We start from the raw sequence: 23,874 nt of genomic DNA, 5'->3' as shown, positions 1-23,874 counted from the left end.
TAGTGGGGGCACACTGGTGTATTTTATAAACCACAGTAATCATCTGTCCTCTACTGGAAAAATGCCAAGCCTTGTAATTGCTGACACCTTTCTGGTCATTGTTTAGCTTATGTTTAGTTAAGCAAGGCAAATGAATCAACAGGTCACACGCAACAGCATCAACAAGTCAAGGGTAACGGTAAGTTATTCCTGCAACTTAAAATTTCGAATTGTCAGAATTATGTCTTTTACATTTACATGAAGCCACATGGGGAAGAAGAAGAAGAAGAAGAAGAAGAAGAAGAAAAAGAAGAAGAAGAGCAGTATATTCTACAGACTTATACTGCATTATATGATAACAGTAGTTCTGTTTCTATTTTTCATGCCACAAAATACTTGACAGAGGAGGAATTAGAACGGATTCTTTTAGAGATGCTTAGGGAAGACGACGACTGAGGAGATATTGATGATTTGTTTTCTAGTAGAGAAGATCAAATGATATTACCAGGTGATCACAATAGTGATTGAAATTGAGTGTGACGAGAACTTATCTTTGATACTAAAGATTGTATATTTTTTGGTAGGGGACAACAAATAAAATAGATATGCATAGAAAGACATCTTGTGTACCAGTGAGGGAAAAAAAAAATTCAATATCTTTCCAGGCCCTAAAATTGTAGCATACAATATTGTAAAAACAATTTAATTGTAAGTATAGATATGAAAGACGAACTTTAGCATTTTATGAATGTATTCATTCATAGAAATAGGCAAGAAGATAGGGATGCTAAGATGACAGATCAAATTGATGTTTCGGGAGTATTAGTCATACTTTATTTGACTGGCCTCAAGGCTGAAAACCACATAAATTCATCGTAATTTTGGTGAAATGATGGAACAGGAATGATTGTTTAGAGATCCTGCATTAGTTACAAGATATTTTTGTTGCTTCTGAGAGTAGTAGGTTTGGTGCTAAAGAAACTAAGGATATGAGATGCAAAACATAGGTTAGTTGCTATTGGGAGCATTCTGTATGCATTTGTGGAAAACTGCATGATCAGTTAAAATCTTTGAGAACATGTTACTACTGACAAGAAACTAGAAGCATTCCGAGGTGGTTGCAGCTCCATACAATACACTGACAACAAATCAGCTGAATATGTCATCAGAATATTTGCTCTGAGTGATGTTAAACACTGGTTAGTTGGAAGTGTATTGTGGCAAAGAGCCAAAAGAACTATTTTGTGTTTCTAATGAACCATTTGACATTGTGTGTAGACTAACAGAGCTGATTAACAGGCATAAATACGAAAGTGAGAACAGATAACTGGTATACTAGCCCTCGCTCTCTCTCTCTCTCTCTCTCTCTCTCTCTCTCTCTCTCTGCGGCAAAACAAAATCTTTTATATATGAACTCTTAGAAAGGATGAAAAATAAATTTCATCCGAGTTGCTGCCCAACAAGAATGAAGAGAGAACTCAGTTCAGAAGTTTTTAGATACCAGAAATAAATTACAAAAGTACAGTATGTACCTAAATGTAACAAATGTATGGTACTCACTTCCACAATGCACAATGAAGGAACAGTACAGGAGGATACAAAGAAACCTTACATTATATATTAGATAATAATACGACAAAGGGTGGGTTTTATACTGCTGACCCAATGTGCAATAAATATGCAGTACCCCACGAACCACAAGAGGTTGGTGAGTAGGCTTGCATGCCTCAGCGACACAGATAGCCGTACCGTAGGTGAAACCATGATGGAGAGGAATCTGATGAGACCAGACAAATGTGTGAATCCTAAAGAGGGGCAGCAGCGTTTTCAGTAGCTGCAGGGGCAACGGACTTTATGAGTGACTGATCTGGCCTTGTAACATCAACCAAAACAGCCTTGTTGTGCTGGTACTGCAAACGGCTGAAAGCAAGGGGAAACTACAGCTGAAATTTATCCCACGGGCATGCAGCTTTACTGTACCCTCTTGGGTAAAGTATTCCAGAGGTAAAATAGTCCCCCATTCAGATCTCCGGGTGGGGACTACTCTGGAGGACATCATTATCAAGAGAAACAAAACTGGCATTCTACAAATCGAAGCGTAGAATGTCAGATCCCTTAATCGGGCAGGTAGGTTAGAAAATTTAAAAAGGGAAATGGATAGGTTGGTTAGATATAGTGGGACTTAGTGAAGTACGGTTGCAGGAGGAACAAGGCTTCTGGTCAGGTGAATACAGGGTAATGCAGGAGTGGGTTTAATAATGTATAAAAAAAAAATAGGAATGCGCATAAGCTACTACAAACAGCATAGTGAATGCATTATTGCAGCCAAGATAGACACAAAGCCCACACCTACCACAGTAGTACAAGTTTATATGACAACTAACTATGCAGATGATGAAGAGATTGAACAAATGTATGATGCGATAAAATAAATTATTCAGATAGTTAAGAAAGATAAAAATTTAATAGTCCGGGGGGACTGGAACATGACTGTAGGAAAAGGAAGAGAAAGAGAAGGAAGAGGAAAAGGAAGAGAAAGAGGAAGAGAAGTAAAAGTAGTAGGTGAATGTGGACCGGGGGTAAGGAATGAAAGGGGAAGCTGACTGGTAGAATTTTGCACAGGGCATAACTTTATCATAGCTAACACTTGGTTTAAGAATCATGAAAGAAGATTGTACACTTTGAAGAGGCCTGGAGACACTGGAAGGTTTCAGACAGATTATATAATGGTAGGACATATTTAGGAACGAGGTTTTAAATTGTACGACATTTCCATGGGTAGTTGTGGACTGTGACCACAATTTATTGGTTATGAATTGTAGATTAAAACTGAAGAAAGGCAGGATATTAAGGAGATGGGACCTGGATAAACTGAAAGAACAAGAGGTTGTACAGAGTTTCAGAGACAGCATTTGGGAACGACTGATAAAACTGGGGAAATGAAACACAGTAGAAGAAGAATGGGTAGCTTTGAGAGATGGCATAGTGAAGGCAGCAGAGAAACAAATAGGTAAAAAGACAAGGTCTAGTAGAAATCCTTAGGCAACGAAGAGATATTGCATTTAATTAATGACAGGAGAAAATACAAAAATGCAGTAAATGAAGCAGCCAAAAAGGAATACAAACTTCTCAAAAATGAGATCGACAAGTGCAAAATGGCTAAGCAGGGATTGCTAGAGAACAAATGTAAGGGTGTAGAAGCATATATCACTAGGCTAAGATCGATACTGCCTACAGGAAAATTAAAGAGACCTTTGCAGAAAAGAGAACCACCTGTATGAATATCAAGAGCTCAGATGGAGACCCATCCTAATCAAAGAAGGGAAAGCAGAAAGGTAGAAGGAATATACGGAGGGTCTATACAAGAGCTATGTACTTGAGGGCAATATTATGGAAATGAAAGAGGACATAAATGAAGAGGAAATGGGAGAAATGATACTGCAAGAAGAATCTGACACAGCACTGAAAGACGTTAAATCGAAACAAGGAACCAGGAGGAGACAACAATCCATTAGAACTACTGATAGCCTTGGGAGAGCCAACCATGGCAAAACTCTTACAGATGGTGAGCAATATGTGTGAGCCAGGCAAAATACCCTCAGACTTCAAGAAGAATATAATGATTCCAATGCCAAAGAAAGCAGGCATTGGTAAGTGTGAAAATTATTGAACTATCAGTTTAATAAATCACGGTTGCAAAATACTAACACAAATTCTTTACAGACAGATGGAAAAATGGTAGAGGCCGACCTTGGGAAGGATCAGTTTGGATTCCATAGAAACGTTGGAAGACGCGAGGCAATACTGACCCTATGGCTTATCTTAGATGATAGGTTAAGGAAAGGCAAACCTATGTTTCTAGCATTTGTAGACTTAGAGAAATCTTTTGACAATGTTGACTGGAATACCCTCTTTGAAATTCTGAAGGTGGCAGGGCTATAATACAGAGAGCAAAAAGCTATTTACAATTTGTACAGAAACCAGTTGGCAGTCATGCAGAGTCTAGAGGCATGATAGGAAAGCAGAGGTTGAGAAAGGAGTGAGACAGGGTTGTAGTTTATCCCCGATGTTATTCAATCTGTATATTGAGCAAGCAGTAAAGGAAACTAAAGAAAAATTTGGAGTAGAAATTAGAATCCACGGAGAAGAAACAAGAACTGAGGTTTGGTGACAACACTGTAATTCTGTCAGAGACAGCAAAGGTCCTGGAAAAGCAGCTGAATGGAATGAACAGTATCTTGAAAGGAGGATACAAGATGAACATCAACAGAAGTGAAATGAGGATAATGAAATGTAGTCGAATTAAATGAGGTGATGCTCAGTGAATTAGATTAGAAAATGAGACACTTAAAGTAGTAGATGAGTTTTGCTATTTGGGAAGCAAAATAACTGATGATCGTAAAAAGTTGAAAGGATATAAAATGTAGACCGAGTACGGCAAGGAAAGCGTTTCTGAAGAAGAGAAATTTGTTTACACTGAATACAGATTTAAGTGTCAGGAAATCTTATCTGAAAGTATTTATATGGAGTGTAGCCATATATGGAAGTAACACATGGACGATAAACAGTTTAGACAAGAAGAGAAAAAATGCTTTCGAAATGTGGTGCTACAGAAGAATGCTGAAGATTAAATGGGTAGATCACATAACTAATGAAGAGGTACTGAATAGGATTGGGGAGAAGAGGACTCTGTGGCACAATTTGACTACAAGAAGGGATCGGTTGGTAAGACACGTTCTGAGACATCAAGGGATCACCAATTTAGTTCTGGAGGGAAGCATGGAAAGTAAGAATCGTAGAGGAAGACCAAGAGATGAATACACTAAGCAACTTCGGAAGAGTGTAGGTTGCAATAGTTATTAGGAGATGAAGAGGCTTGCACAGTATAGTGTAGCATGGAGAGCTGCAGCAAACCAGTCTCTTGGACTGAAGACCACAACCGCAACAACAACAACAGCACCAAATGACAAGAAAATGGATGTCTGTATGGTATACATTGTTGAACGTGGCTGGTAGCTGATAGCAAATGAAAAGAACCAAAAACATCCATCCACATTGGATGTACCTAAAGAACCTTTATTTCCAACTCATGAAACACCATCTTTTCAAAAGATAAGGGACACCAAGCTAACCAGATAATGTTAGTATGTATCTGTGTCATTACAAAATTCAACAGATGTGTATGCAAGAGCAACCAATGAAGAAAAAAGGTAGATGCGGAATTTGTGGAAAGGGAGTGAATAACACCGCAACAATAATAAGAAGATATAATGATTTCGTTTGCAAAAACAATTCTCAAACAGCAGTTTGCATTCAACAGAGGTCGAAGACAACTAAGCTCCAACTAAATAATTCCAATGTTGAAACTATTGTCAAGCATGAACTTAAATGTTACTTGTAACCACTCTATGATGGGATGTAAATTACTGCAATAAATCATAAAGGAATAACAATAAATAGCTACTTGTCAGTGTGTACATAATACACCACGCACCTGCTATTTAACATTGAAGAGCACGTCTGCTCTAGGGTTAAACACCAACAATGGACTTGTGTTAATACCCTTCAAAAATTTGAGCTTTCAACATTATCCATCATTGTTTGTTGAGTTCTGTCACTTGCTCTTGCCACTCCTGGAGGCATCTAGTGCAGAGTCCAGCAAACTGGACAGGTCAGCCTGTCCAATATAAACCAATCCCTAATGTAACGGCCTTTGTTCAGGGCAGGCATGTATTGTGGAGGGGCCACAGTGAGCAGACATCGCAGTTACCTGGGAGAATCTGCGAACTCAAACGCCTCAGCCAGACAAGCCCGCAGAGTGTGGATGCACTAGTGGCATGACAAGACTGCAGTTAGCAGACTTCCCTCTCAACCAGCCAAATGTCACAGCTCATGGGCAGCTTTGCATCATGATGTATAACGCAGAAAACACACTTTTTCAGCACCTCAATTAACAAGTGCCCACTTCCATGCACTGCTGAGTGTGTGCAGCTGATACCTTGACTTATAGTTAATTTAAACCGATCTGTCACAACTTTAATAGACGTGCAGGCTATACATTCATTGATCAGTGGAAGAGGGCACTTGATACAGAAACACTGCACTGGACTATCTTTCGCATTCTACGCTGTAACGGAAACAAGTTGGTGTGGATGACGTATTGTTGTCGTCATTAACTGCGATCTCTGGGCGCAGTGGGCACTGTTTCATCATTTGTATTTCTGCAGTTCCATTACATCTTTGAAACCCATTTGCGTTCCTGTAAAAAATGATGATGTACTGTATCTTGAACGCTCTAATGTCGTTGAGAATTTAACACATGTGCACTAAGAACAAAATACGATGTTTAGTACATTTTGGAATTAAAGGTACTTCACTGTCAATACACAACCAAGAAAAATGTGGTGATTGTAAACAAGGAATGAAAACAATATATACAGTTCATGTCTCATCATCATTCTAAGCAGCAAATCCAGTTTTTCCACCTTTCTCCACGTTTAATAACAAGGCACTGGAATCACCACATTTGCACTTAGAAGGCCAGCAATACTGAACCATAAGATGACTTTCTTCTCAAATGGATTCTGAAGTTGGGTATTCAGCTAACGTAAATTAATTTTTGTCTGATTGTTAGAGGCCTCCAGACCCAACTGACCTGTTCATACTGAGTCACCACACAGGAGTTAGGCTTATGTTCCTCATTATGTAACTCTAGTCTCAATATTCTCAAGGATAATGTCTACAGAATAACTTTCATAGTTGATTTACAGAAATAGTTAAGTTCCTCAAATGAGTATATAACAATTCACAGAACGTAAAAACAATTTGATCATCCTATGTTAAGGTGTTTACACTAAGTTGAAAGGGTCGACTGTGTATATGTATTATGAACAGTATGTCCCATACGCAATACTTGGGCATCGCATGACATTGTTATGACTCAGTGGAAAAAATTATGCAGTCAGCATGCTTACAACCATTTTCCACTAAATGCATAAACTTGTGAGCTGCTGTTACTCACTTAACACCTGGACCGTCTCTCAATCTACACCTATATCATATACCTCACCAAATTCTCTTCTTACAATGTTACAGTATGTGTGCACTTAACAGGTTTCATAAAGGAACTAGTGAAATTTTCTCCTCAACACTATTTACCCCTTTGCTCAGAATATTTATAATCAGTCTGTAAAAGAAATAACTGCACTTATGAAATTGCACAATTGTGATTCTTACATACAACACTGAAACCATTTTCGTGCAAGCTGCTAATAAATGTATATATCTACTCAGTTAGTTAATTACTTTTGTCCTTGTGTTCTGAATACAATATCTAACAAGCAACAATTATGAAACAAAATTTAATGTTGCCCCTGTTGGCAACTGGATTAGCAAGCATGCTTACATCAGACATATTATTACTAAAAGCTAGTTATGTTAAACAATTTCACGAAATAACTAGTTACAACCACACTGTACATAATATATGTATATAATAGGATTGTGTCTGAAATCTAGTTTAGGTAATGTCATAAACATACCAGCACAAGCCCTCTCATACGAGGTTCAAGGTCTTTGCCAGTTGGTGAAGAACCGAGGACGTATTCTACCATTTTGACCCCTAAACCACCAGTTTCTGAGGAGCGGGGGGAGAGAATATTTGCTGCTTCACTACCAGGAAAGCTTCCTGATCTCCTAGGTACCATAGTGATGGGTTGGGAAACTGCATGATCTGCAATGTGAACAAAGACAGGCTGAATTAATGAAAAGAATTACATAAAAATACAATTATGACATATTAAAACAGAATATGTTTGTGAAGTTCAGTGTAAGCTGTATAATGACATACACAACAACAAATTGCTTGCTTTGTATCTGTTCAACAGGGTCCTTCATAAGCACAAATGTCACTGGAGGCAATGCGGTGTTAAAACCTATAAAATACAAACTTCAATTGTGAGCACACACTGCTGATTGATCAGTTACGCCATCATATATAAGCACTGTGTGAAAATTTTTGTTAATGACTATAACTGGCTCAGTTGAAAATTTAATAGCTCCTTCGACTGTACAAAAACTGATGTCGTTCTTACCATTCAAGTCTCTTTGGAATGGTTATGAAAATGATTACCTCTTGGAATCAAAGCAGTAGATTTTTTGTGCCTAGTCTCACATCTTCCAGATCACACAAAATGGAAACACTTGTAAGGTTGTTACTTCTGTGAATTGTACACCCAAAAGGAACTAAAGAGCAATACAATGATAATAAGTAAGGCAAGCAGCCTACTTGAAAAAACTAGCCCTAAGCAAATTGATCTATTTGATAATAATGTGACCCTTTTATTCATTTTCACTTTTTTTTCATTAATAAAAAATGAATCTGCCCACGTGCTTCAGATACATACTTCGAAAGAGGATCCATAGAATAAAATCTATTCAGAATTATCTGTATTTTTAAAGACCACCCCAAGTCGCCAGACCTGAACCCAATCGAATACATCTGGGATGTGATTGAACATGGTGACGTCAGAGCTCATGGCTCCCTCCCCTGAATTAGGTGACACTTGTGTCTATCGGGGAGTGGGGAATATGGCGCCAACTACCGCCAGCAACCGACGAAGGCCTCATCGCTTCCATGCCACAACGCTTCACTGCAGTTATCCATGCCACAGGTGGACATACCGGCAATTAGGTAGGTGGTCATAATTTTCTGGATAATCAGTGTGTGTGTGTGGGGGGGGGGGGGGGGGGACAGACTTACTTAAGCTACATTCCAGGAACATGCAGCCAAAATTACGTGGCAGATTCTTCATCAAGAAAATGCACTGTCATTTAAATTCAATTATCTGCAGAAGTATACAGACCAATATTTCATTCTGCATGGCAGAACTCTGGTTATGATATTGGAAAACCTGTGGACAACCTCTGAAGTGTCACTGACATGGCGTTCAGCACTGATGATACAGAACGTGCAGTTATGACATGATCAACTTGCTTTTCTTCACTGTGTCTTTCGTAGTCACTGATATTGCTTTGAATTCTCACTTGCATTTATAATTAAGTTATCTGCTTTGACGTCTGGAGACATTTGCAGAGTCGTGCAGGAAAGTGACGATCACCAGCACACTGAGAGGCATGTAATGGTCCCGTAAACAAAATTTCGCTCGAATCTAAAAACTTTCCTTGTGAGTAGTCTGCTCAGACTGCCTCCTAACTTGTTAATAGTTTATGTTATGTCTGTTGGTGTTACACTATCAAATGGGTGGTGTTTTCTTTCATTAGAATAATTCTTCAATTATATGTGCAATGTGGCTAGTTACACATTAATTTTTTTTTCTCGTCGTTATGGAAGTGCGACGAATTTCTAAATCACGACAGTACAAATTAAAAAACTACTTACGATATTTACAACTGAAAGACATAACGCATCATCATAAGATAGTAAGGTATGGTGAAAGTTGGGGCGGGGGAGACAAAGCCGCGATACACACACACACACACACACACACACACACACACACACACACACACACACACACACAGACACCGCATAACGCGAAAGTAGTTACATATTAAATTCACCAAAAGGAATGGAAAAATTGTAGAGAAAGCTTAACGAAAATGAGAGACATTAATGTGGCTATGACATGATACAGCAGGGATGACGCGTCTCTGGCAGCCGGGCATCAGAGGTCAGCAGCGGAGGCGGCGTGCAGGTGCGCGGTGAGAACAAAGCCGAGAGCGGGGCCGTTGACAGCGCCAGCCAGGCCTGACCGCCAGCCGGTTCCTGTCACAGCACCCCGCGCGCGCCGCACCGTCTCCGCAACAGCCGCCGCAGCACAATTCAATGCCGAGTCTTTCCCCGCTGTAGGCCGTAAGCAGACAGCGCATCCGGTCCGGACATCATCACTGCCATATCGAACGAGAGGACCTTACGGAGTGGGCCCCTCAGTTTTTCTTCGTACTTATATAAAGTGACACATCGTCTGCCAATTAGCCACGGTTTTGCCTACGAAATCTTCCACAACAGACTTGGGCTTCATGAAGTCTGAGCAAGATGGGTCCCAAAACAACTCACACAGTTGCATAAACAAACGCGCTTGGAAATCTGCCAAAAACATTTGGATCGCTACGGTATAGAACGGGACAACAACTTAGACAGGATCATTACTGGTGACGAAACATAGATCCATCATTTAGAGCCGGAGAGTAAACAGTAGAGTATGGAATGGAAACATCCAAATTCGGCGTGCAAGAAAAATTTCAAGACCCAACCGTCTGCAGGGAAACTGCTGCATACGGTTTTTTCGGACGCACGAGGTCCAGTACTGGAACATTATGGGGAAAGGGGCACAACAATAAACAGCAAGATGCTTACTGCCAGGCTAAAATCTGTAATTCGAAGCAAACGTCGAGGATTGCTGTCAAAAGGTGCTGTGTCGTACGACAATGCCCGTCCGCATACTGCTGCCCACATTGCTGAAACGCTTCAGAAACTCAAATTTGAAGTTCTGGATCAGCCTAAGGGGGAATTTGTACCAAATTTTCATTTATTGTAAATGCTTGACTTCCCATGCGAATAATGATTAAAAATATGTTACTTTTATTTAAAAGTGTGATTCAATATTTGTTTGTTACTAGCGAGATTCCACTAGTAACACTGCCTTTTCACAATAGACTGTTCGAATTCACATTCGTCGTTAACAGCTGTTAATTCAACGCTGCCACCGTAGTTATCGCGCTGACGTCGCTTGTGTACTAGGAACAAAATCAGTCTTCAGAACTTCTTGGACGGACGATGAAAAATTTGGAAATTTGTGGTAAGTTCTATGGGACCAAACTGAAAGGTCATCGGTCCCTACACACTACTTAATCTAATTTAAACTAACCAACACACACACACACACACACACACACACACACACGCGCGCGCGCGCGCGCGCGCGCGCGCACCGTGGCAATACGCCTTAGATAGCACTGCTACCCGCGCGGCAGACGGACGACGTATAATGGACAGTTTAAGAAATATTTTTACAACGATTCTTAAAACTAATATGAAATGAATTTTCCATTAGTTACACTATGTGATCAAAAGTATCCTGACACCCCCCAAAACATACGTCTGTTGACTGACAGAGACCGCCAACTGTTGAAGGTCGTAACGTGTAATAGGCTAACATGTATCCAGACCATCATATAGGAATTCCAAACTGCATCAGGATCCACTTCAAGTACTATCAAAGTTAGGCGGGAGGTGAGAAAACTTGGATTTCATCGTCGAGCGGCTGCTCCTAAGCCACACATCACTCCGGTAAATGCCAAGCGATGTCTCGCTTGGTGTAAGGGGCGTGAACGTTGGACGATTCAACTGTGGAAAAACGTTGTGTGGAGTGACGAATCACGGTACACAATGTGGCGATCCGATGGCGGGGTGAGGGTATGTCGAATGCCCGGTGAACGTCATCTGCCAGCGTATGCAGTGCCAACAGTAAAATTCGGAGGCGGTGGTGTTATGGTTTGGCCATGTTTTTCATGGAGGGGGTTTGCACCCCTTGTTGTTTTGCGTGGCACAATCACAGCACAGGCCTACATTGATGGCGCCTGCATCTCTGAACTCCATCGAGCACCTGTTCATAATGCACGACCTGTGGCGGAGTGGTTACACGACAATAACATCTCTAATGAACTGGCCTGCACACGGTCCTGACCTTAATCCTATAGTACACCTTTCGGATGTTTTGGAACGCCGACTTCGTGCCAGGCCTCACTGATCGACATCGATACCTCTCCCCAGTGCAGCACTCCATGAAGAATGGGCTGCCATTCCCCAAGAAACCTTCCTGAACGTATGCCTGCCAGAGTGGAAGCTGTCATCAAGGCTAAGTGTGAGCCAACATCATATTGAATTCCAGCATTACCGATGGAGGGCGCCACGAACTTTTAAGTCATTTTCAGCCAGGTGTCCGGATACTTTTGATCACATGATGTACATTGTTTGGTTTGGGGACTATATAATATTTCGTAACTTGTCTTAAAGTCTAACTACAGCTTTGTCATCAACATCCCGAAACGTACAGTATGTTTCATTGTTATCTATAGAAAAGACTAGCTTAGCGCCTGCTACGTCGCTCGCGTGGAGTGTATGGCCTGCACTTCTTCGTTTCTTTAATCAAATTTTTAGTTGTTCACAAACTGAAACACCTAATCGTTTCACGTCTGCAGAGTTTTGGTGGTGATTTTTCCATTGAAACCTTTGTATCCTAACACACACATCTTTGTGTCTCACCGAAAAATGAAATGCAAATTTTCGTATATTTATGTTTAAAATTTTTTATATTATTATAACGAAATATTTTCTTAAAATTTCATCTCATATTTCATCCCCTTAGGGGACACACGCCCTCCTCAAAGTTTTTATCCTTTGCAGTTCGCGGTGTGCCAGGATGAGTCAATGAATCACTGACCATATTTCACAACCTGAGGGAATGAATTTCGAAGTTTTGATGATTTAGCTTAAAAATGCTTCCAGAATTAAATATTTTCATAAAATGTTTCACACCTATTACCCCTTAGCGGTTAAGTTTCCATAAACAGTGAAACCAAATACAAATTTTTAAAATGATTGTATAATGAAATATTTCCATAAAAACTTTCATCCCCTACTTCACTCCCATTGGGCTTAAATTTGCAAAAATACTGAAACACGCATTTCTTTGTTTTTGGCCGAGAAAACAAAAAGTTTCGTAGGTGTAGCATCGAAATTGCTTTAATAGCGATATATTTAAAAAAAATAATTCATCCGTTATATCACTCTCACGGGTGGAATTTCTTAAAGTCTCTTCTTCAACGACGCCTACAGCATAACATCAACACCCTCTCCAAATTTCAAGTTTCCACTCTCTGGCTCTATAATGAAAGTTAAACTTTAAGAACGCTGTAGAAATAATACCATTGGATAGAATGACGTCAAATTGCAACGGAATATTATCGGAGAACGGCGAAAACGTATGGCAGAAGAAGAAAAATAGTGTGAAAATGGATCAATAGACGGCGCTGTATGTGACAACACGTAAATGAAAATACCTGTCATGCGCACGACCCACTCAGGTTTGTATAAACACGCCGGGTACCCGGCTTTTCCTCCTTTCGCGTCTGCGACATTCGTCATGACTGTCTCAATGCAGGATCGCACTCTGCTTGTAGAGCTGTATTACAAGAATGATGACAGCACACATCACTCCGCGAAAGTTCCGGGCTGTGAAAATGACTGCCGTGCGTCTGGAGAAAATGATTCGAAAAGACGTGTTCTTTTGGTTTGCAACCTGGTAGAGGGAGGAAACAAATTGATTCGACATCAGTGGAAGCAGTGGCCACAGCAATGCAGGAGACGAGGGGTGGTGTGCAAACGTGTAGTGCACGGAGAATTGCCCGAACATTGGACATACCGGTGAGCACGGTGCTTAAAATCTTACGAAACATCCTTCTTTGCTATCCATTCAAAATTGCCCATATGCACGGGTCGCTTCCTGTTGACCTGCCAGCAAGAGAGACCTTTGTTGCTTGCACGAAGCCCACTTCCATATGACACGATAGTCAATGCACAGAATTGTCAAATAAGGGCAACGAAAAATCCACACGGAAATTAACCAGTACCACTTCATCGTGAAAAGGTCACCGTGTAGTGCGGGTTTGTGCTTCCGGTCATGTTACCTGTACCGTCACTGTAAGCTCTATGGGTGTCTTTTGCGCAACCACGTCATTCCAGCTCTACAACAGCGTGGACAGGATCATTTTTATGGAAGGTGGCGCACCTAAGAACATTGCAAATCCAGTTAGGCAGCTGCTGAAGCGCCTTCTCGGAAATGCTTGATTTATCAGCCATCATTTCCCTATAGCCTGGCCGTCCCGATCACCTGATCTTAACCTGTGTGACTTGTGGTGTGGGGCTATCTGAAAGATGTTTTGTTCGGTGTTCCGATTGCAAACTTAACAGCATTGAAGGCACGTATTGCCGAATACATTCTGAACGTGGCTCCGGAAACTCTTCGATCAGTTGTGGAACGTGCTGTTTCTCGATTTCAACTTGTTGCAGAAAACGGTGGACAGCATACTGAACATGTTTTGCGCCAGTCACACGGAAATTAATAATCCAATTTGATTTTGACTGATACTTTTTAAGCGGTTTCAGCCTGAGGACAATTAAAAACCGATGTGAGTGCTGCTTTTTATGCGCGCCCGGCCGATACTGGTGCACATGCCGTAGACACGCCGGTGCGGCGAGAGACTCAGCTGTTGCGAGGCACCACGGTTTAGTCGGGCACAGATATTCGGTGTGGTTTATTGCGCAGGAACTCTAAGAACGTATTCTCTTCAATTTTTACAGGTGCGGTTCGCGTTTTTTCCTACAGTTTTTCTCTGTTGTGGGACTGAAAATGGAAAACAATCGTGACAAGGCGAGCCCTTCAGAACCTACACTCCTGGAAATTGAAATAAGAAAACCGTGAATTCATTGTCCCAGGAAGGGGAAACTTTATTGACACATTCCTGGGGTCAGATACATCACATGATCACACTGACAGAACCACAGGCACATAGACACAGGCAACAGAGCATGCACAATGTCGGCACTAGTACAGTGTATATCCACCTTTCGCAGCAATGCAGGCTGCTATTCTCCCATGGAGACGATCGTAGAGATGCTGGATGTAGTCCTGTGGAACGGCTTGCCATGCCATTTCCACCTGGCGCCTCAGTTGGACCAGCGTTCGTGCTGGACGTGCAGACCGCGTGAGACGACGCTTCATCCAGTCCCAAACATGCTCAATGGGGGACAGATCCGGAGATCTTGCTGGCCAGGGTAGTTGACTTACACCTTCTACAGCACGTTGGGTGGCACGGGATACATGCGGACGTGCATTGTCCTGTTGGAACAGTAAGTTCCCTTGCCGGTCTAGGAATGGTAGAACGATGGGTTCGATGACGGTTTGGATGTACCGTGCCCTATTCAGTGTCCCCTCGACGATCACCAGTGGTGTACGGCCAGTGTAGGAGATCGCTCCCCACACCATGACGCCGGGTGTTGGCCCTGTGTGCCTCGGTCGTATGCAGTCCTGATTGTGGCGCTCACCTGCACGGCGCCAAACACGCATACGACCATCATTGGCACCAAGGCAGAAGCGACTCTCATCGCTGAAGACGACACGTCTCCATTCGTCCCTCTATTCACGCCTGTCGCGACACCACTGGAGGCGGGCTGCACGATGTTGGGGCGTGAGCGGAAGACGGCCTAACGGTGTGCGGGACCGTTGCCCAGCTTCATGGAGACGGTTGCGAATGGTCCTCGCCGATACCCCAGGAGCAACAGTGTCCCTAATTTGCTGGGAAGTGGCGGTGCGGTCCCCTACGGCACTGCGTAGGATCCTACGGTCTTGGCGTGCATCCGTGCGTCGCTGCGGTCCGGTCCCAGGTCGACGGGCACGTGCACCTTCCGCCGACCACTGGCGACAACATCGATGTACTGTGGAGACCTCACGCCCCACGTGTTGAGCAATTCGGCGGTACGTCCACCCGGCCTCCCGCATGCCCACTATACGCCCTCGCTCAAAGTCCGTCAACTGCACATACGGTTCACGTCCACGCTGTCGCGGCATGCTACCAGTGTTAAAGACTGCGATGGAGCTCCGTATGCCACGGCAAACTGGCTGACACTGACGGCGGCGGTGCACAAATGCTGCGCAGCTAGCGCCATTCGACGGCCAACACCGCGGTTCCTGGTGTGTCCGCTGTGCCGTGCGTGTGATCATTGCTTGTACAGCCCTCTCGCAGTGTCCGGAGCAAGTATGGTGGGTCTGACACACCGGTGTCAATGTGTTCTTTTTTCCATTTCCAGGAGTGTATAAACGTAAAGTCGGGACACAATAAACGTACAAAAACTAACGGACGCGGAATTATTACGAATATTAGAAGAAAGCGATTCGGAAACGGAATTGCCCAGTGGGGAGGACGGGTGGGAATCCAGTGAAGAGTCTGACGGAGCTGAGTTTGCTTTAGTTGAGACTGTAGAAATGGCTGTGAATCCAAGCGACAGGGAAAGGGCAGAAGAAGTGTTAACAAGTGGTAATGTAGCTGATACAAGTGTTGCATGGAAAAGCGAGCCAGTTACAATGGTAAACTGCCCGTTTATAAAAAATGAGGGACTGCTAATTCAACCAGCGGGAAACACTCCCTTAGATTATTTTCGTCTTTTGACGGACGAATTTCTATTGAAAGCTGTAGAAGGAACAAATCGAAACGCAATTGAATGATTCCTTTCTATGGGAAGCAAAGAACAATCACGAATAAATTCTTGGAAAAATGTGACGGTTGGCGAATTGTTAGTGTTCTTGGAAGTTTTCCTGCACATTGGAAATGTAAAGATGAGGAAGTTCAAGGATTATTGGATAAAGGACCCTTTATTTCACGTGAAAGGAATTGCCGATAGTATTTCACGAAATCGTTTTCTTCTAATACTACGTGCAGTGCATTTTTCTGAAAATCCACTACAGGGCGAACCAAAACCATCCGACAGGTTGTATAAAATACGTCCAGTCATCAATTTTTTCAATGGAAGGATGTGCCAAGTGTACTACCCTGGACGGGAGCTGTCACTGGACGAATCAATGATCCTTTGGCGTGGAAGATTACCTTTCCGCCAATGCATCAAAAATAAAAAGCACAAATATGGCATAAAGCTATTTTTTTTTACAACTCCCACTGGAATGGTCCTAAAATTCGCGGTATACACTGCATGATGTAAGATTTAAGAGGAAGAGGCCATGCGCAAAAAATTGTTCATTTACTGGATGAAAAGTTGAATGCTGTCACCACGTGTGCGTGGACAATTACCGTAATAGCTTCGCATTGCCTAAGTTGCTCGTGGCTGAGAAAACTCACTGCACAGGAACTCTGAGGACGAATAGGAAGTATAGGAAGTATACGCTCAGGGCAAAATTACGAAAAGGTGAAGCCGTTGCCAGATTTGCGGAAGTAGTTACGATAGGTAAGTGGCGTGATAAGAGGGAGGTTTGCTACATTTCTAATGCATTTACAAATGAAATGGTTGACGTTGAAAACAAATGAAAGAAGACGAAATCTAAACCCTTGGCCATTGTAAACTACAATAAATTTATGTCGGGAGTTGATCGGCACGATCAGATATCATATTACCTCTCGGAACGAAAATCCATACGCTGGCACAAGAAACTTTTTATCCACTATATGGAAATGATGCTGACAAACGCACATGCCCTGCACAATAAATATTCTGGATCAAAAATGCCCCTCCAAGAATTCAGACTCAGTGTTATAAGAGCACTGTTGCCACAAAAGCAGGTAGAACGGCCAGTCAGAAATCCCCAACATGTGGTAAAACCAGAATCAACTGGAAAATCAAAAACACCGAGAAAAAAGTGCAGATTATGCGCCGCCGAGGACAACGAACAGACACGATTTACGAGTGCCTAGATTGCCCAAATAAAGAAGGGTATAGTTTGAATCGTTGTGTTATTCACCGCCTCTAAAGGCAAATAGCACTTTCGTAGTTCTTTCATTTTTCGACTGTTACGTGTGGGTACTATTCCTGAACTTTGTATTTATTTTATTTGTTTGAGTGTAATCGGTAAAGTTCTTGATTGTATCTTTTTTGAGATTTGACATACATTGTATTTCAGAAGTTTCTTCAAGATCTTGTGTTTGTTTTTGAATGTTGTTTCTACTTTTTTTTGTTCAATAAATATGTCGTTTGACAGTAGGATGTTTCGTTTTATTTTCGAATATAAAATAAAAATGTAGTACTCTAAACTGTCACAATTTTCAGGAAAAATAAACGAGAGGCATTAGCGCGTCCATGGCCACCATAACAAGGATTTTCGATGGGTTGAGCATTAACGGTATATACTGCTCCTATTTTGATAGCGCACACAAGTCGGTACTGCGATTATAGATAGCTCTCTTGAGGTTTACTGTATTTGCACTTAGATACAACTGTAAGTCAGCATACATGTGGTGACACGTCATTTATGTACAATGAAAAGGGTATAGGACCCAATACCGAAACCTAGGGGACGCCTGATACTACCTGTCTCCATTATTATAGTGCCGGGCAAGAGGCATTACTGGTGTGACTTCAGGTATGAAAGAAACCACTGCACTGCACTTCGGGAGAAATTTAGGCTGCTTAAGCCTGGCAAGTAAAATGTTGAAGTCGACAGTGTCAAAGGTTTTGCTGAAGTTTACGTAGCACATGATAGTTGCCTCTTGTGCATCCATGGCAAGCTTCAGCTCATCTGTTATCCATATTGTGGCAGATGTTGCGCTGTGATGTTTACAGTAAACTGGTTGGTATTAGTCAAATAAGTTGTTTGTAGTTCGTCTGTTAGCTGGTCGTGGACTGTATATTCTAAAGCTTTGGGCATTGCAGGAAGAATTCTAACAGGTCAGTAATCAGATAGAGCTGTGGCAACGTCCTTTTTAGGTAGTAGTTTAACTAGTCCCCGTTTCCAGGGAAAACATGGGCAGTAGTGAGTCAATAAGTTTCATCACTTGGACAGTAATGCCATCGTGATGTGATAAGCATGATGGCTCGTTCTTTTTGACGGTACTGCAATTAAAATGATATAAATAGAATTCTTCGTGGCCAAAGTCTTATCCCTTGTGAAGTAATCAGTGATTATCTGTCGTTCATTTGTGGTTGTAGGTAATGTAAAGTACTGGTTGGGATGTAGTGACCAGCTACAGCTTTTACTTTGGGTATACCAAGACAACGCAGGTTTTTCAATAGGATAGCTGGTCTATTTCATTTGTTGGTAAATGCGTGGGCATACCTGAGTTTTGCCTTTCTCACAGCTTGAATGACTATTGCGCTTCTGCTTGAAAGCAATTTGATTTTCAAGGGGGTGGGGGGTTGCGTAGTTTGTATGCGCGATGTACAGTGCCCCAGGTTCATGATTGTTTTAATTCTTCAGTTAGCCAAGGTACAGGTTTTCTTCTCACTTTTCCGGACTTTGGGGGAGCATATTTGTTATACAGCAGATTAAGTTCGTTAGTAAATCCACGACGTTTTTTGTTATGATTAAGGCTGGCTTAACGAGTTCCTCCTCAATACAAAGCAACGATATACTTTTCGCCGTCACTTCACGGATATTTATGAATGTGGAGCAATAATCAACGTGGACCAGATTTTATGACTGTGTGCCAACAGATAAGGTGTTACAGACAACGACATGAACTTTTGGTAATGAAAGAACAAGGAATGAGGATCTATGATACCGGCTTAACATGCTCTCAGACAAAATTCAGGTTACGAATTTCAAAAGTATCTGGGCGAGAAATAGGTGGGAGGAAGCCATACATTATGATATTTGGATAAACACCACAATGAAAGGTAAACAGTAAATAAATCACGTATGGAGACTTGTGAATTTAACTACTTAACCTACTAGTTCACGTTTCAGCCACCAGTGAAATACTTTAAAATGCGAAAAAATATTTTGCACCACTTGGGCACTGTTTATTGTGTTTTGTGACGCAATATATTACCTTGAGAAAAAGTATGAAGTGTCCGCTTCAAAGTTTTCCAGAAATTCTCATCCCTGCCACGTACGGGAAAAAAAAACTAACTCTGGGTATCATGTACGACACAAGCGCTGTTTGCACAGGCGGACGCGCTCTGACCGCCGTAATCGTGGCACGCTTTCACTCAGAACTTTTCGCCTGTCAGTTATCTAAACGAGTTAATTCTTTGTATGTCCACAGATAGACATACGTAAGTACATTACCGTTTTCCGTAAGCACCGAAACCAACATTGATTTTGATTGCATATATTTTAAAAATCATCTAACTTAACTAAGCGATCACACCCCGTGGAAAACGCAATGCTGACGAGCTGCCATACCACCCTCAAAAGCGTAAAGATACTGAGTCATCACCTGAATCCGCCACCTTTCATCACTACACACGGTGTAATATACGCCAAAACAACTGCGAAACAGTTTTTTTGGTTCCTGTCTTTTCACACTTCTAATAATCACAGCACAACAAGGCTTCCTTTAAGTAACTAAATCATACTACAGAAGGCCAGCACAGGTGTTTTTGCGATACACGTGGGGAAAACAATAATCAATGCGCTAGAAATGGTAGTGTGATAAAATCAAAGAGGCCACCTCTTGGAATGCAAAAGAACCAGACTACACGGACTTTGCTTGGTGTTTAGTACAAAGCACTGGCGATATTCTAAGCTACTCCCAACCAAATGGAACTGATTCATCTTTGTTCTAAGCGCGACTAGGATAATCTCTGCCATTGTGTCTCCCTCGAACCCCCATTCAACAGACGTCGTTGACATGTATCTTTACCACCGAGAAAGACAGAGCCATTAACTGTGTGAAATGCTTAGGGAACAGTTGAATTATTAGCTTTCATCCACTCATAAAGAGTAGATAGTAAGAATTTGACAGTTACAATTTTCAGTTGCACACTACTTAATAAGGTGGGGAAAATGTGGTATACCTGAATTAATAGTTCCATGCTTCTACAGGAAAACAGTATCGTCTTTTATTAGCAGCAATAGGTGGTTGTTGTTGTTGAAGCCGTTATTGGCGGTTTCAGAAAGTGAGCTACAAATAAAAACGTACGCGAGACGAAGCAAAAAGCAAGACCATTTAAGAGCAAAAAACAGCGCAAATACACCGACATCTAGCGAGAAACAGACAGCTACAGGTTGTCAGGGCAACACTTGGCTACCAGTCACCATGGAGACGTATTTATCTGACGCCTTTGCAGCAACAGGTAGCGGGTATCATTTCGTCTCTGCGTTTCACGTCGATTCTGAAGGGCATTTCAGTTCTGTAATGAAATTTTTCATTTAGATGATTATCGTTCGGAGAATACTAGAGAGAGAGAGAGAGAGAGAGAGAGAGAGAGAGAGAGAGAGAGAGAGAGAGAGAGAAGAAAAAAATACGGTCATTATGATGTTAGACGACACTGAAAACTTGAACGGACAAAACTTCGTTCACTGTTTTATTGATGGCACGGGTAATCTAATGCTGCCTTAAACGTTACTGCAATGAACATCGAAGTTGTACGTTGAAGCTCAGCACTCAAGTTTAAAAAAAATTCACACTTTGCTTTTTCGGATGGAATTAAAACTTACTGTTCATTAAATAAATGAATGATCCGAAAAAGGAAAGAAAATTGTACCAAGGTTAAACAGTTCACTTTCGCTGTAATCGTCCGTACGTCGGATGTATGGTTTTGTATACCCGCCAGCCGTTATGTGGCTCCGTCATCCTCTCATATGGCAAGTTGGAGAATTATCACATCAAGTCGCTTTACGCAGTTGCGAATTAAACATGGCTGCCCCACACGCAATTTGCACCACTGAAGAACAACGTTCGTAATCCGCTTTGGTGTTTCTGGAGCGGATATCAGCAGACTGTCCGCGAAACACGCAGCACATAGTACAATGACCAAAAATAAGTCGGAGAGCAGTGAATGAGGAGGAAAGAATAGGACTCAACCAACATCCACTCCTGCCAATATGAGCAATCTCGTGTCCCCATGTTGAACACACGGTGAGCGGTTATTTATGAGGGGGGAAAAAAAGACATGCTTATTCGTCATTTCCTAAACATGAAATGATGCATAAATATGTTCAACTTCCATAAATTGTGCGCGAGATGGATCCCAAAACACCTCAACAAAGATCACAAGAATAATAGAAACAGATTTACAATCTGGACGCTGGTACTGGAACCTCAAGCTCACGACAGTGGAATTTTTCTGAAATGAATCATCAACGGCGAAGAGACATCGAGTCAACACTACAAATGAAGAAAATAAACGCCAGAGCACGGATTGGAAACACCCTAAAACTCCAGCCACCAAGAAATTCAGTCAACACCGCAGGAAGTTACGTTAAAACAGTTTTAGAGATTCGCAAGGGCTCGTTATAGAAAATTAGCTGGACAAAAATTGAGGTGTAACATATCATTTTAGGGAAAGTGACAGGTTACACTCTATCCTCCAAAACGATAGAAGACAATCGTGACATTTAATAAATTTCTTTTATTAATAGTGAAGTTTGGCACACTGTGCTGTAAAAGAAATGGTCTATTATGTCCAGGTGATACAAGGTACATGGGCACAGCATATTTGCAAGAAGCGACGAGTTTAGCGTTCTATTTGCTCTAGGCTCCCGACGACGCCGCTTGGAGGTGTATTGTCGCCATGGAAGAACAGCGCTCTCAACAGCGGAGACGAGACCGAACCGAAACAAAAAAAAGTTTTTAAACTGTCATTCTGACATTAATTCTCTGACGTTTGATACGTCAAAATGTATTCACGTTGCACATTCGAATGAGCCAAGGCACTTGAAAGCAATCACGCAATTGTAATACGATTGTGTTATAGATATCTGATGGGAGTTATTACCTGTCGATGTATGAAGATTTAATTGGTATTGAAAGAGGAAATTTTCCTGGTGAGTACGTATATTTGGCTAGGATTACAGCTGTTTGAGTCTTTAGCACTGGAAACACTGCAAAGAAAAAGAAGTCCGCTAAGAAGAACAAAAGCATCGTTATTCCGAACTAATTAGCAAGTCTAAATCGTAATTATTTCACAACACATGCGACCTCAGAAACATTACGTACCATCTATTGATCAACGAAATGGGCAGATACATTTCAAGGGTCAAGGGTAAAAAGTGTGCATTTCATTAATTTTGATATGCTTCGTAGCAAGTTGGTTGATTGTATGACAGTTGTTCTTTTGCAAGTGAACGTGCTTCTCCATCACCTACTAGACTGTTCATAGTTCTAAGAATCTGTTTTATCGCGGTGTTTTAGCATCTCGCATATAGGCTCCCCCTCGCTCCCTCAGGTTATTATTTGTATGGTCACTTCCAAGTTGGATTCTTGGCCGTTGAATCCCCTCCGAGAAAGAGGTAGAGGAAGCTGGGCATACATGGCATGCTGTTTAACAGAAAACTTTTTTCTCTCAGGGACTGCAACTGTTTTATAACGATGGCTTAATTAAGCTGAAAACCATAATGAGTATGTGGAAAAATACTGTAAATTCTGTAATTTGGTAGCAATAAATTATAAAATACTGAGTGCCAATACTTACATTATTAATTACCTAATTAATTCTCTGTATGATCAAAAACAGCACTAAGCACACCTACTAAATTCGAAACAAATCAGCAACAGGCGCCATCATTCCTAATGTTTTCTACCAGTCACTAACCCAAAAGTATACTACGTAATAATCACACTTCTGGAGTCACAATTAACAAAAACGACCAACGCTAGGTATTCAATAAAATTGTTGGAGTAACTGCAGGCAATTGATTTGGAGAAACCTGCGTGTTGTACTAAAATTAACGCAAGTAAGCATCTGACTGTATATGCACTGTGAAGCTTTACTGTTCCATATTAACAATTATATTAAGATACTAATTATATGAGCAATCAATCAAAAGCCTGATGTTTTCAGTAAGCATGGGTGAAGTTCTCTCTGTTCTAAAAATTATGTTTATTATTTCACTAATACCAAAACGTAACTTTGTGGTGCAATAGTTCATATTACGTAATTTTGGAAAAATCTTCACCACGACTATCGTAAACTTTTTACTTAATATTTATTTTGGACTAATTATTACACTGGAAAAACGAGTGAACATTTTGGAGGCGTCAGGAGACTTTTTCTTTCCAAGGTCTAGAAAAATATGCATTATTGTGAAACTGAAATTATTCACGCTGTCAAAAGCTAAACACAGTTGCGGTTAATATAAATTTGTTTATTTTGAGTCACAAACTACAAAATACTTGTGAATAACCCAAGATTGCAATGGGATA

General features: G+C 41.4%; 1 protein-coding gene across 5 annotated transcripts in view; it reads right to left on the bottom strand.

Moving 5' to 3' along the window:
• The window catches only part of LOC124776586 (pumilio homolog 2), a 592,179-nt gene that overhangs the window by 282,723 nt on the left and 285,582 nt on the right, over positions 1–23,874 (bottom strand). For all 5 annotated transcript variants that reach the window (XM_047251637.1, XM_047251640.1, XM_047251639.1 and 2 more), the window contains one exon: positions 7,521–7,711. In XM_047251637.1, the coding sequence (XP_047107593.1) occupies positions 7,521–7,711 (191 nt within the window). The remainder of the gene's footprint in view (positions 1–7,520; positions 7,712–23,874) is intronic.

Source organism: Schistocerca piceifrons, chromosome 2 (assembly GCF_021461385.2).
Source record: "Schistocerca piceifrons isolate TAMUIC-IGC-003096 chromosome 2, iqSchPice1.1, whole genome shotgun sequence".
Classification (NCBI taxonomy): domain Eukaryota; kingdom Metazoa; phylum Arthropoda; class Insecta; order Orthoptera; family Acrididae; genus Schistocerca; species Schistocerca piceifrons.
Note: the sequence above shows the minus strand (reverse complement) of the source record. Positions and strands in the feature narration are given on the sequence as shown.